The sequence below is a fragment of the Brachionichthys hirsutus genome, chromosome 15, assembly GCF_040956055.1.
Source record: "Brachionichthys hirsutus isolate HB-005 chromosome 15, CSIRO-AGI_Bhir_v1, whole genome shotgun sequence".
In the NCBI taxonomy this organism is placed as follows: domain Eukaryota; kingdom Metazoa; phylum Chordata; class Actinopteri; order Lophiiformes; family Brachionichthyidae; genus Brachionichthys; species Brachionichthys hirsutus.
This window is the reverse complement of record NC_090911.1, coordinates 8,772,169-8,788,040: the sequence shown is the minus strand read 5'-3', so window position 1 is coordinate 8,788,040 and position 15,872 is coordinate 8,772,169. Positions and strand designations below refer to the sequence as shown.

Sequence of the window (15,872 nt, the reverse complement as noted above, 5' to 3'; positions counted from 1 at the left end):
TAGGTAAAATAAGTTTAAAGACTTACGCGGCATGTTGTGATTAGTCATGCAAATGTTTCCCAAACGCACAAGTATAACAGCTGGTTTGTGTAAAGATGTCAACACAATTCCAGACTGACTCCCAAACACAAGAGATGACATTGGCGGATCCAGCAGTCGACTGCACTTCTGATCTTGCAAGGAGTTGTCAGCGTGACTCCTCTGCCTGTGCTGTGATTTATAATTCCTGGACCCTGACTCTGCCTACAGTTCTGACTCATCACTCAACCCGCAAGCTTGCCAAGCTGCAAAGAGGCATGACAGAGCGTCCACCAGGCTACCAGATCTACAAAATCAGCTTCTTCTTTGTTTAAGATTAAATGGTAGCTTTGCAGAATTCCGACCAACTATTTTCAAGTCAGCAGTGGAAACCAGAAATAAAACCCTAAATGAAACGGAACAGCTGCGGTGCATTTAACCAGTTGCCTTATTTGCAGGGTTCTAGCGGTTTTAACTTTTCTCAAAGTCAGCCTCATCATGTATTATGAGTTCCTGAACAACCATCAGGTGAACGTCTCGCTGGGACAAGACAAGCCGTGGAACGGTTGCCTTTCCAAATCCTCAAGCTGCTAAACTCAAGCAAAAAAAGGAGGTTAGGTCAAAAGACAAGAGGGGACAGATAAAGGGGGGAGGGGGTACAAACTTCACTGCTGGCAGCTAAACAAGAGTAACATTAAACCAAAACTAAATGCTCCAGGTTTTCCAAGGCCTCCATGTAACAGCAGTGACTGGTGGCATTCAGCTTTTTCACGTGAACAAAGAGCGACAACGCAGGATTTAGTGACCTTTGCGGAAGCGGGGAAAGAAATCAAGAGGAAAAAGAAAGATCACTTGGACTGAAGGTATGGCCTCTTGATGGACTACAGCATTCAATAGAGGGGGGGGGGTGAAGATGGAGAATGGAGCTTGGAAAGAAAAGTACACTGTTTGAGCTTGCCTGCCCTGCAGATGAACTCTCCCAATTTGCTTTGCTATTTCTCCTTGAACATTTTGCGATCCGGTTATTTCTTCTCAAATAAGGTTGTCTGTGAAGATCAGAAAACTGAAGCACGTACTGCCGGGAGTCTGGACGCCTTCTTTAAGAAAAGCCAAAAACATGTCCAGTACTTTAATTTTTTATATATTTTCTTCCCCCCCCCGTATAGTCTCATGGCTTGAAATGCTTATTTTCACTTCATGCAGACTTACCGCTAGATTCCATAAGGGCATGCATGTTCGCATTGGATTACAGGGTGCAAGCTTGCAAAGCATTCGTGTGAATTTGCTCTCCGCGGGGCGGCGTGTGCACATATATTATGTTGATTAAATGTTAGCAAAGAGGTTTTTGACCAGTCGCCTTTTCATGCGCTTGTGTTGCGGCGAATGGCTGCTAAGCTCACAATGTGTGTGAGAACAACTTGGCCTTTCAGAACAAAACCTGCTTCACAATGTTTGAACATGTCCCAGCATCTGCTCGTAAAGTTAGCGAGCGACAAAACATCTAGTCAAGCCCGCCTTGCCTCACTCCCCTTGTTGCATCAAGAGGACATTTTTATGCAATATTTTATAACCTAATGACTTTAATGTTTTCATCTTATGTAGATTTATGCCATGTAATAAAACCCAGAACCAGACAATGAAAATATCATGGTCTTCGTTTTAGAATTATATGCCTGACAAATATAAAATTCTATACCAATGTAGTGAAGTTTGTGATATTAGCATTTGCTAGAGAAAATATATTTGTGCATCTCCACATTTTTCTGGTGCTGAATTATTTAATTTCATACATATATTTGTATGCATGCTTGGTAAGTTTTACAGCTTATGCTATAGCTGCACAGTCCATTTATATATGGACGCTCTTTTGAAAAAAAACGTACACACCGTCTGGATGTGGTATCTTGCGTGGAAATGCGGGGTTTTCACTCGATTGCAGACTCAAATGGAAAGCCTGTGTAATATGGGAGAGGTAAAAAATTAAATACAGCTGTTGTTCTGTTGTCTCTTACATCAAAATGACAGATGTTTCCTTTAAATATTAATATAAATAAATAAATAATATTTTCTGTGTCTGATGAATGTGCACTTCAGCACAGGTTTAGAAATAAAAACGTCTTTTCATCCGGCACAGTTTGAGTTATATGTTTCCATAAACTTCCACTGAAGAAAGACGGGAAATTATATATATTTATTAAAATAGATCATATGTATTAATTATGTCTGTCAGAAAGTTTCTGGCTTTTAGAAGCTTCACAGAAGAATGCACAAGCGGTAGCAAGATAAATTCCCCCTCTGGTGGCGGCGGCTGATGACTCCGCTTAGACTGATGAGGCTTATTCATTGATTAAGTTGAGGGTTTTTTGATGAATGCTATGTGATAGTGAGGTGATAACAGCAGCATAGATGGAGGTACAGCGATGGCTATATTGAAAAAGACAGGTGCAAGATGATATGCAAATAATGTAGGTGTGTCGCTGCACGACAGGCTTATCAGCTAAAAACAAAAGCTGATATTGCATTTGCGAGCCCCAGACAGTGACAGCAGGAAATCAAGTCTGAATAACAGGATGGAACTGAGTAATAAACTACAGACTTAATTGTCCAAATGAAAATTTGGCCAATCACAAAGTTTTATTTTATGCTTGCTCAAAGTTGGGACAACAAGTTTGAACAGGAAACAACACAACATCCCAAAGTCTGTTCACAATAATTTAATATCCATCAACCCCTTAGCAGGATTGTACTATCGGGCGACGGAGGAAATAGAATGCTGCCACTACTTAGAACAAAGAAAAAAGCTAATATGTCACAAGGAACAGGACTCAAGGGTGACATATAAACTACCTTGGCATGACCAAAGCTGTATTAGTCAAAGGGTTCAACACATGTTCAAACGTGTATACCCAGAACAGCCTGCAGGGTAGAGAGCGAGCGAGAGAGAGAGAGAGAGGCTTCATTAATCATGATGAACCAATAATGTGCCTTTTTACCCTGGCAGCTCTAAAACCACCACCTCCAGTCCAATGCCCTCCTTCGTATGAAAACACCACCACCCACAGCTACGACCCCCCCCCCCCCCCGCTCTTTATCATTGCTTTTTGCCACTTGCCACATTCATCCAAGTCAATTTGTATCCTGAAATGAGAAACACGTCATTTAGCAGTACAGAGTCTTTAATCCAATCAGTGAAACGAATATGAATCATTCCACAGCACCTTGTATTTCATTGTGAGAGTTAAGCATTTTTTCCAAAGAGTGTGTACTGTGGAAGATAAAAACAGAAAGTTCACCTTGACTGATCTCTGTACTTTCAGTCAGCCCTTTGATGCTGATGACCTTTGATGCTACTTAAATGTCATGCTTCTCTATTGTAATAACACCTCGCTGACAGACACACACATGTCCAACATTCTAGTTTTCATCACCTTTAGTGCTGCCAGAGGCTTTGCGTCAAGTTGAGTCTTGCTTGGCCTCAAGGACTCATTTGCACCTATCGGTCTTTACTTCCCTCCAGTGAGAACTAATATCGACGTCAGCAAAGTGTGATTTTGATAGATTGCGTTTATACTCAACAATACTGTTTATTCTATTTTATTTTTTCTCCTCCATGCCAAACTGGTTAAACTTCAGCTTCTACACAACGATTATTCATTACGCAGATAACATTGAGAAAACATAGCGATCCTTCCACAAAATGCGGAGCATGGCAATGCGATTTCAGAGTACATGTTAATCCTTCTGTTGATTTCGAAAGTACATCAAAAGTATGAAAATAACTGCCTGAAATCCCCTCTCTCCAGAGATGATAATGTGGAACCATGTCTCTCCCTTGCAGATACGACTGGATAATCTCTTTAATTATCAGGATCCTGGCAAAGATCTCAGCAGACAACGGGTGCCATGAATGCAATTAATCCATTTCTTTAGATGAATTGCAGTGAAATACTTGCATCTATTTTTTATGTCTCTTGTAAGTCTGTTAAAAACATTGGGTAGAAGAGAAAACACTAGTTTCTACCTAATTGAATCCCAGGTGACTGCTGGTTGTTTAAAGTTGAATATCAATTACAGCTTTCTGCCATGTCAGATTCAGATTCAGATTCAGACAACTTTATTTATCCCAAGGGGCAATTCAGTTTGTGACCCAAGAGCATTCCTTCAGACCCTCTAAAGTTCAAGATGGTTCCGTTCCCAGTCACCATCAGCGAGCGGACGGTGCTGCTATTCTGTGCTCCAGGCAGAGGGAAAGACGAGCGCAGACAAAGCCGCCTTTAGGAAAGAGCATCAATTTGGGCATTCACGAGGGAATTCCTCAGTTCCATTAAGGGATAAAAAAAACAAACCAGGCAGTCGTTTTTTATTTTTGTAGTGGTGAAATATTTGAAGCCACCAGTAGAGGAAATGGACTGTTGACTGCAGAGAAGTGTTGTCAATTCAGTCAGTCTTTCATTGTTCTTTTGCTGTGCGTTCACATTCGCACTTTTAATTCATTGTGGCTGCATAAGGAACTATTTCATTGCCTTCATCGGCATGAAATCGCATCACATCGGATGTCTGCTCCAAATCCTTCCAGTGTTGGGACATCCAGCTGTGCCGATTGTCATACCCTCTGAAATATATCAAGCATATCCTGCAACGAAATGTTCCAGGCCTCGCTTGTTGCCAAGCTCACCCCGACACTTGCCTTTCATTAGCATCCCATCTGATTTTCCCTTGTTTCCGGGCCAACACTGTTTTCCCCAAGCCAAAACTTCCCATAATACACTGCAGGCATCCACTTTCAACCACTGCTTAGGGAGCCGTTTGATTCTTCAATTTATCATTTATGTCAGGGGGAGTTGAAAGGCCAACGGATATTGTTCACATTGTGACAAAGGAAGATTCATAGTCTCTGGCAATTATGAGCTTCAATTGCTGACAGTGGCGTGTGTATGCGCGTGTGTGTGTGTGTGCAAATACACCACAGTGAAACAAGCGGTTGGAGGAGGAAGGGGAAATAAACAAGATGGGGATGTGAAGTAACGTGTCATGGACAGGTCTAAGTGAGATGTTTGGTTTTTTTTTGCATTTTTATGAGCCCCATCCACAAAGCGCTGTTTCAGCAAGCCAGAAAAGCGCAGACCTTATCAGGACGCAGCTCAGATCACGGGCCCGAGATTCGGAAGTTCAGCACTTTTATGATTGCCTCCCCTCATATTTACATGGTCACACGGGCGTGCGTGCGGGCGTACACAGCCACACACGCATAAACACATCCTCGTAATAAACACTTTCATTCACACGGCTCATAATGATTTTTATCAGCCTTGCGCTGAGTGGAAGTATCGATTGACTTCATGCCAGAACAGGTAGTTCCAATCCAAATGCTGTTAAAATCCCCTGTGCGCGGAACATTTCACCAACATTTATTTCTCAAATTAATTTGATTGAGAGTATGATGGCAGTAAAGCTTTATTTCTATAGCATCTTTTCTAAATACTGTTCAGCGTTTTATATTAAACAAAAATCATAATGCAGCACATAATTATATACAAAACTTTCAGTACACTAATTAATCATCTATCTAATACAATTATTTGACTTCACAGTGTCAACAATGACAAAGCAATTTGACAAAAAAAAGAAAAATCCAAAATCTGTAGTAAACATGTAGTAATCATAAGGAAGTCCTAAGTTTTCCCGCTCGGCTGTCGGTGTAGCTGGAAGTGGAAACATTTGGGATGAGTTTGGGTGCGAGAGGGTTGAGTTTATGTGTTTGTCGTAGAGATTCAAGTCTTGGCGGTTTGGGTTGTGTGTGTGTCATGATGCTTGTTTATCCGTTGTTTTTATGATCCACCTTTCAGAAACACACTCCCCCCCCCTCCCCTCCTGATCAGGGAGTTGCTGGAAATATTAGCCTCCCTGACACCAGCTCTACAGCAGCCTCAACAAAACCATCAGCTATAATCCCCACCGAGATCCAAGCCCGTGTAGTTTGCGAGGGATTAAAGGGTCCAGCTCGCCATGTCTCTAAATGTCATATTTTTTTTTAAATAATGTGCTTCGGATATTTAGAATGTTTGTCTTGTCCCATCACAAACACAAAAGCAGGTTTAAGTGATTTTTGATCACATTTGATTCAGTGCCGGTGCTGAGATATTTGCATAATGGTGTTTTTAACTTTCCATTAAAAATGTTGATTTTCTTATTTTTATTTTTTTGTGGGGGGGGGGGGTTTGAATGTTCTTTTTAGCACATTGGTTTACTTGAGAGATTTTTATGCAAACGATGGTTGAATATATTCCCATGGTGGTACTTGAAATAGCATAATTAGGAACGATCAATGATAAAGAACCCCACAATAACAATTACACATCGGTGTATTTGTTGGTGACCGATATGTTGTAGAGCATCCGTGTCTTAATCTTACCCCTTTGATCTACATAGCTGACCTCTTGTTTCTTTTTCTTTCAGCTATTCTGGGAGAGTTGTGGGAAATGGTCTACATGCCCAAAGGCAGAACCCAGAGGTCAGGGTTCGTGTCCCGAATCCTGCGCTGGCTGACGTCAAGGAGAGGTTGGAAAACTTTAACCAGGTGGGATGTACCGCCGTGCACTTCAACATAAACTCCCGTCTTGAAGTAAGTGTGCAGAAAATACTGCAATCTTCTCAAGGTTAGACTCAATCAGTTGAGTCTTCATCCATATGTCACGAATAGCATACGAGACGAGGTTCGCTAAAACTCTACAAACACAGAGAGAATGTCGGTTCCTCTCTCTAATTAACACTTTTTTAGAGGATTAATTATGCAGTGCCGCCAAACGGTCCTTTCTCTCAGATTCAATGAGTTGTTTTGGGCATAAATTCAAAGATGAATGGAGAGCATAGCGATTGAAAGGGAGGCAGAAAATAAATAAAAAGGGAGCTGCTTTGGAGAGGAAAGAACAAGAGAGATGAGAGGCGGTAACATAAGGTCAGAAATGAGTGACAGATGGGCAGCAATGACACAAGCGTCCTCAGAGATTGTTCGTCGTGTGTCTGGGCTTTAGTGTTGAAAAGGACCGAGAAGAAAAGGACTATTTCACAAAAGTCCCCAGAGGCCATTTGAGGAGAAAAACGGACCAGGATTCAGTTCCGTTCTGCCTGCCTGCCCTTTTATTTCCATAAAAATTCAGCCCACATGTAGCAAACCAGCCACCTCTCACATTTTCTATCGCTTTATCGCTCTGTCTGTCCCGTCTGTACTTGTTTCACTGCTGCAGATTCTCTCTCATGCGCCTAAAAACTTCACTGATCTGTCCTTGTGATTTGGTTTGTCTTTATTTCACTGTATATTATGATGGCGCATCATTCCGCTCACATCCTCTTCCTCTGATCGCTCCTCTCCCTCCCGTTCATTTGTGTTTTAAATCTCGCCGAGCCATTGGGTCCATCTGTCCGCCGCTGTCAGCTCAAGATAATGTTTGTCAGATTGAAACATCCCACGGTACGCAGTGGCTGTAAAGTGTCCTGTCGCCATGGTAACCATGCCGAAATGAACGGATGTCCTGTTGACATTTACGGGACTCAAAAGGCCCACCTTGAGTCTAGACCAGGCGGCAGAGCTCGGCTGAGCTTTTATGTTTGCACTAGATAAGAGCAAAAGATCACGGGTGTTAAACTGTATTACGTGTTATGGTTTGAATATCCAGTTTAATTTCGGGAAGCCCGTCTGGATCCATGACTTGCAATAGCAAACTTTACAGGACGACCATGGTGCGTATTCGGCCGTGAATGCAATTGCAAGGAGGGGAATTAACTGATATAAAGCCCATTGACACAGTTAAGACATGTTCCATACTCAGATCAGCTCCACTTTCAGTCAGTTTTATAACATGATAATCATAACTCATGTTGCTTAGTGCAGGTTGGTTTACAGTTGCAGAATAACAGAAAAAAGGCAAGAAAGTTTGGAGGCATTTAAGTTTTTTTTTCTTTTTTAATCCCTGAAATCCTTCCTCGTTATGCTTTTACTGCTGCACTCTCCGACTTTGAGAAATGAAACCACAGTGGACCGTGCACAGCAGGTAGTCGAGGGGAGCCACGAGCACGGAGCGTTCCAGAAAATACACAAAGCCGATTCGCTTCAGTCTATTTGGAAGGATTAAAAGCAGCTACTGAGGTAAAACAGCTCTTATTGATCAGCTACACCTGAGAGCCCCTGCTGATATTTTATCCTTAGCTAGTGGAGAGAGACGGTTAAATCGGATGTCATGGTAGGATTCTCAACATATGGCAACCCTGTTGTAAATGATGCATGAAAAATCTGACAGGGAGGAAAAGCTCAGAAAGAAGAGGTGCATTTTCCGAGATGTTCCTCATGGACTCGATGTCATCAAGCCGTTGTTTCTGCTGCTGCTTTTTTGCTGTTCTCTTATATATTTGTATTAGCAAGAAACACTGTGAGACATATATGAAGTTATGTATCATTGAAGATTGGGTTGATATCTTCATGGGAAAAGATGAAGGAAAATAAGGAACCTGTTCTAAATTTTAGTTTAGTTTTTTCTTTATTTTCCTATTTAAGAGACATTGAAGGTATTTCATTGAATCACTAATCTGAGCTTCTCCAAATTTGAATAACCTCCATTTCTGAGATTAGTGGAGTTAAGAAGTGTATATTTCCACCTATCAGACAGTGCTTACACCCAGAGCACACACCCACACACACACACACACATAAACTGTAATAGTTAGATTTGCAGGGTAGGATAGGACAGAGGAATCATTACTAGCAAACATTTCCATTTAACGAAACTGTGAATAAGTCAAGCACACACATGAAAAAAAGCCTAAATCTCCTGACTCTTCCATTCAGTGAGTTGGCTAAATTACAGTGCCCCCCCCCCCCATGTTTTTCTTGCTCTCCTTCTCCCTGCCTGTAAATGCTACTCATGTAGACAATAAATGTGCGATGGACTTTTCAGTCCCATCCATCGGTCCAGCTGTTTTTGGGTGGGGAACCTTTTTTTTTTCTTCTTACAATGGTCTGTCTGTTTCCATATGAGTATTAAGGCTTGGTAATTTGTCAGTTTGTCAATTTGTACTGTTGGTAAAAGTCAGTGGCAACACACAGCGTTGGGGGGGGGGGGGGCAGATGTTCATTTTCTGTGAGACTGTAAATCAGATGGAAACATGAAGTCCAAAAACAAAGACAAAGACAGACAACATCTTTAAAAGCAGTCCAAAGTCTGCTGGACCGAGAGTTGAAAACACAGAGGAGAGTTGTGTTTGTAATTGACGAGAGTGATGAAAGGCTTTGCTTCCTGGCTTGACCAGTAAACCGGCCACATTAGATCAAACATATTGAACACACAGTCCACACATCCAGTTCTTGGCTCCGTTTGCTCCTGCTGGGACTTAGCATGTGCAAGTCCGTGCACGTGTTTTATATTCCTTAAAAATGTATGAAATTAACTATACTAAAAAAAGCATAGAGATTCGCTTTAAAATTGTAGCATTGCCATGTAGCAGTCAGAAAGTGTCTGAGACTCAAAGTTAAGTGGAGTCCAGAGACGAATAAAGAGTTGGGTCTGGAGTCTGGACTGGAAATGTTGGAAATGTGTCACAGGGAGGGGACAAATTCTTTCCACTTGAAGAAGATGATGAGGCCGGCTTACACGGGAGCGCTGCTGTTCCTCGCTGCTGCTGTGGCAACAGCACAGCAACAAGCCTCGCTGGCCAGGGCTGTTGTTAGTTTGGCAACCAAACATCATGAAAACAGACTCTAACTTAAGCATGACATTTTTTTTACCATCATAATTAGATGCAAAAATCTCGTAAACACCCGTCCCAACTCTGAATGCTCTTTCATTTAAGGTCTCTCTCTCTTCTGGTGGATATTCAGTTGCATGAAGACCGATTTGTGTCCTGTGACCTTTTTAATAATGAGCTAGAGATGAATGTCCTCATTTAGAGCTGGACGTTGGCAGGGATTCCTTGATTTTAATTTAACCAGAATTCATGGACGGAAAGGGATGGGTAGATGGATGTGCTGAATGAATAGACAGATAGGGTTGTAGGTAGGTAGATAAATTCCCTGACAGAAGCAGATGTTTACTCTCTCTCTCTCTCTCAAATACTTTACTCCTGATCCATCTCAGGGTGTGACAGGAGCAGGGTGTGACAGCTAACAGCACAGAATGTGTGTGATTGACTAGCGAGAGTTAAACAAGGTCGTGGCCGATGATGCGTCACTAAAGGAGAACAACAAAACCAGCTTGTGCGTGCGAGTGTGCCCCAGCAGTTGTTTAAAAAAAAAAAGTATTACACAGACTTCTTGAGAAATCTAGTTGTTTATTTTCAAAAGTACAAGCAGCTTCAGTTTTAGATTTAAGACAGATTGAGTGAAATTTGGTGCAGCTGATCCATTTCTTTTCAGAAATGTGATTCTATGAAACAAATTGTTTTGGCTCCTCACTCCTGGGACATAGAAGCAATACATTTCTGCATTCCTGAGTTAAAGATGAATATTTTTTGTCTGCTCCAGGAACATTTCTTCCAAAATAAGCCGGTCAATTTAAATGCTCTTCTATGCATACCTATAATTTCATATTGTTCAGCATGTTATTGATCTCTATGATGTAATGTTATGTGTTGGGAAATATACTCTCTCTCTCATTCAGCTGTATTTATTTATTTATTTTTTGTACTTTTTTTGGATGTTAAATGTAGGGGAAATTGCAGCTATTTCCTCTTAAATAGAGAGTGGAGAATGGAGAGACTTTCAATTTAAAAGTTGGAAGGCCTTTGGTAGACTTTTAGCAATTACCACCATGACTTGTTCTTCTCGTTTTGCCCACATTTCCCTTTTCTTTTTTCTTCTTCTTTTCTTTGCCCACATATTCAGATTTACTAAGACTACCCTCAATGAGGTGACAAATGTTTCAGGCTGGCAGGGGAGCAGAAGAGTCTACGTCTTAATGTGGCGAATGCAGTTTGACAGCAGTATCCCACATGAGACACATGCACAGACATGCAGAAAAACACCCACTTACACAACGACAGTGGCAGTCGCCCATAACCAGCGGCTGCATTTCACATTTGTGCTTTTCAAAAAAGATTTCTGTCTCTGACTGAACAATGCACTGTACTAGAGGAAATGATAAATTGATTTAAAGGTCATCCATCCATTCATATATTAGGTCTTCTGTGTCTCTTTTCATTATTGGTTCAAATCCTGTACAACTTTTACGAAACAACAAAATTCTGTCATATCCACATACACAGTGACATTCAGAATTATTTTAGATGTGTTAGAGAGAAGGCCAAGTCATGTCAGAATCCCTGTAGGTTTAAATGGCGGCTCTGTATGTCACACAAATGCTGCCGCCTTTGATTCTATTCTGCCCACGTGCTGACATTTATCTTCCAGTGTGAAAATTGCTGGGTTTGATGCTATGGCCAGGTCACACTTTGGTTTAAGTGCGTAGTTCCTTTGTAGGGTTTAGATATTAATACAATTTTTATTTGTATTAGAAATTGACTCACATTAACAAATGAGTAACGACTGTGTCTACGCTGAAGAAGAAAAAAAGGCAATTTGAGAAATGGCTTATTAAGACACTCATTGAAACCCAGAGCTGCTCTTGTGAACGGCGACGGGATTGTTTGGAAATCGGATAGGGAGACAGACTTTACCCTGCATGCTGTGTATTCAAAAATCATTAAGGACTCATTGGAATTTGTATGTCCCTCCTTCTGTAGCTGAAAGTAAAACTTCTCCTTCAATTCGTTCTCGGCATGCTACGTATGAAATTATGAGACCGAAATAATGTGCAACAGTCAAAACAAGCCAACAAACTGCATTGGACAGCAGCCAACCAAAAATTGGCCTGTCTGTAGTTTCCACAGCAACGGTGTCTTAATTGATTCTTTCCTTCAATAGCATGCTTTCAGGACAAGCGGGGCCAAGCAGCATTGTGTTAAACCTCCCATGAATGGCACAGTCATACTCAAATGGTTATTTGGATGGTGTTGCTACAGAACACTCCAATGTTCAGCAGAACGCTTCCTTGTTAACTCCTGAAATGTGCAGTAGACTTATTCAGCTGCTTTGCATAAAAGAAATACGAATTGGTTTATGACGGATGCTGTCCAGGGCCAAAGAAGTTTTCTCTCTCTCTCTCTCATGCGCTCTCGTTCGGCCTGTCTTCCATAATCCGACCCTTGCGTAATATGTAAACCGAGGAAGAGGAATGATGGCAAATTCTAGGTAACTTTATTGCACACAAATATGTGTGCTTCATTCCATATACTCACGGGGAGAGGAGAATATCATGGCTGCAGATATTGTTGTTCCCAAACAACAAAGACACTTACCCACAGTTCCATGAAAGGGAAATATATTTACACGGATTCGAATAAAAAGTACACAATCCAGCTTGGTGCAGTGCGTGGTGCTGTTGTTAACCCAATTCCAGCATCTCTCTGTTTGACAGAGTGACGGCATTGGACGGGAAAGACTGTTTGAAAAGTTCCGTTTTACATCGGCCCTGTAAGAGTCTCTTGGAGAAGGAGCGCCGCTGTCTGTCCAGTGTGTTGTGGAGAGGTTGATCCGAGTTGCCTGTGATGGACGACAGTTGTTGTTTTATTCCCCAGTGGCCTCCTCTTCGCCACTGCCTCGGGAGTCTCCCGCTTGCAGCCAATGGCAACGACCAGATTCCCTTCCCTTTATTGATCAGGACAGGAAACATTTGGACCGGAATGTTTCTTTCGCCGGTGACTTTGAAAACAGTTGCTTAAAGGTCACCTTTACTGTCAGGCATGTTGAATGACAGAGAGTCAGGTGTGGATGGCAAGGAGATCAGCGATCCCTCAACACCCAGAACGCCGCCTCCAGTCCTACCAACCATCCCTCAAAAGTGTTTAGTGACTATTCTTTCTGTGCGAAGGTCATCTGTGTGTCAGGACTGATCCTGTCAGCTTTCCCATGAATGCTAAAGTGTCTCCTGGTGTGTGTTTATGTGTGTTGGACAATGATTAAAATATGTAAACTGTGTGTTGCGTGTGGCGCAACGTGGCGTGGCGTGATGGAACAAAGAGCACCTTCATGATTGTAGGCACATTAACAGGTTTTTTCCATGTTTGGTATGTTCATTGTTGCACAAATAATGCATTTGCCTAAAAAATGAATTGTGTTAAAGTATTAGATGAATTTGAAATAGCACAATTGCAACAACAGCAAGTGCAACAATGTACCACTTCCTGGTTGTAATATCTCGAACATGTCATGTAAATGTGTTCCCTTTTTATCATTAATGCCTTGATTGATGCTTTACACCAAGATCAATGGGTATTGAGATATAACTGTAGTTGATGATGTCATTGTAATATCTAAATTACACTTACAAACCAGTGTGCTCACAAAAACCTGGTCTCAATGTGTTTGTGGCTCAGGAGACCCAGCAGAGGTTTCCAAAACTGGACCAGATGGAGGTCTGGGAGGAGCTGGGCAGCGGGGAAACGGTTGAGGGCAGCAGCACAGACTGTGACGATGAAGATGGATGCCAAGCATCAGGTGACGGTCAAAGCGAGTCCTGTGAGTAATTTAAATCCATCTCCGCACTCACGATCACGAACGTATAGGCACACATTTCCCCTCTGATATTTATTTGTCCTTTATCTAACTGAGCAAGTTTCCCCTGGAATACCAACCGATTTACCGTCCTATACATTTACATAAGTCTCCTGAACAAGACGCCCGCTCATCCAACATGACTGCAACTAACCCCCCTTGCAGCCAATCAAAGGCTATGCAGCTACTTGAGCAGCATCATGTGCCGTGCATCACACCAGCACTACAAGGGACATGCCTTGAAGTTGAAAGAGGACCACAAGTTTCTTCAAAGCGCTGCAACTACTGGCTGGAGAAGAAACAAATGCAGCAAGGTGTAAACAAGTGGTGCGAGAGCGTGCCCATTTCGCACTGTGGCCGGGGACAGATGAAGTAAACAAAGGCTGTTTGTGAAGGTGAACAAACAAGTGGGGCAAGCAGGGTAAAGATAATCTGTCCATCATGTTGCATGCAAACATGGCAGCAGGAAAGGAGGAGATAACGATCACTGGCATGATGGCCCAATGTCTTATGAACATGAACGTCTCATCATTTCCACTTATGAGACGTTATTCAGAGTTAGGTTTGACAGGTCTGGTGGTCATCTGTGAGACGACCACCAGTCCAATGTGCACTTTTATTCTGAGATAGGTTTGACTGTATTTGCACACGCACATTTAATGTAGCCTGCAGCGCGGATAAGCGGCTGTAGGCGAGACGATTGCGATCTTCAGAGGACATACTCTATTATTCCTCTCCTTTCTCCTGCTCAGTGAGCATTGAACAGTTTTCTGAGAATTACCACAATGTCACTCTTTTATTCATCTCCTGTGTGGCAATAGAAATTCTCGTTAACACAATTTTTCACACTCTGCCATCTTTGCCAACTGTGTCTCCTTGAGGCTACTGCGAAGGTAGCAGCACACAAGGTTCTTCACACACACACGCACACACACCGGCAGTAGAAAGAATAAATGCTCTGATCCATATGCTCTTAATAATAGCAGGATCCAGCTTTTGAAGGTGAAGATTATTGGGCTGGTTAAAGAGGCCATGAGGTGATGCTGTACCGGGAGATGTCCACACTATGTAGACAGGCAGACACGAAGAAGACGGGCTTGTTCATAATGTCTTCGATCGAGTCAGCCCAGTTTGTTTGGCTTTCACGAAACTTCTGCAAGACTGCAGAAATGCCATTTGCTGATTCAGCAGCCTCTGCACCGTGTTTACAAATACACACAGACACAGTTTGCTCACAGAGATAACCACATACATTAAAAATTGTTATGTAGAATATTTTCAGCCATCATATAGCACAAAGCATCTATTTGCAATGTAAAGATAATCATGCAGGACTGTTCATAGTTGAGCCAGGTTAGCTGTGCGCTTACTTAAGTTTGCATGTGAGATTGTACGTTAGTGCAAGAGAGTCAAACCATACATGTCCTCCTGAGAAACTTTCTGACATTGTAAAGCACCAAATAAGTATGGAGTTTTATAGTTTAATGAGCCGTGTTTCGTTCCTTTCTTCGTTCAAGCCAGCACTTGTCCGTTCTGGGCTACTGTAAACACAAGGCTTTGAAGCTCTTTCCATCTCTAGATATTATTCCAAGGTAATGAAGACACAGCAAAGAAAAACAGCAAATCTTTCAGAGGATTACAAAGCAGCAAAAAAATAAATACAATTTAAATATTAAATTCCATATCTGACTATGGAACAACGGAAATGGCTCTAAAATAGCTCTGGCGGGGGGGGGGGGGGGGGGGGGTACATTTCTGGCCATGGTCATTGTGGATACGTTTACAGCCTTTCCCAGAGCAGTGACAGCAGGTGCAGTATCCGAATAGCTAGGGATAATAAATCAAACCACTGTGAGGGGTTTAGGAATCAAACCCATCAATCTGTCCACGAAACATAAAAACCATATCCTGTTGCCTGTGCAACTGTCCTTTTGAGTTCTAAAGAGCAATTTGCCCGAAGGAACCCACGCAGACACGGAGAGAAGATGACAACGCCACAAAGGAAAGTCCCAGGTCTTCCGATTGAATCCAGGGACTTCTTACTGTGTGATCATTATGCCACCCTATTATTATTATTATCATTATCATTGATCATCATGCATTTGTACAAATTTAGTTTTTCCAGAAGTGGGGGACATCATGGACTTCACTGAGCCTCGAGTTATATCTTAAACACACTCAACTTTTGGGATTTACACATTCCTCTTTCTCAAAGCCTGAACTTTGGAAACAATAAAAAAAAAATACATCTTTAGCT

The 15,872-nt window shown here is 42.0% G+C and overlaps 1 protein-coding gene across 1 annotated transcript in view; it reads left to right on the top strand.

Annotated features, from left to right (window-relative positions):
- gpc5c (glypican 5c) overlaps window positions 1–13,587 on the top strand; it is a 59,962-nt gene extending 46,375 nt beyond the window's left edge. Inside the window, exons 7-8 of the mRNA XM_068748898.1 lie at window positions 6,475–6,595; window positions 13,438–13,587. Coding sequence (XP_068604999.1) covers window positions 6,475–6,595; window positions 13,438–13,587 — 271 coding nt within the window. The remainder of the gene's footprint in view (window positions 1–6,474; window positions 6,596–13,437) is intronic.
- Window positions 13,588–15,872: the final 2,285 nt, after the last annotated feature.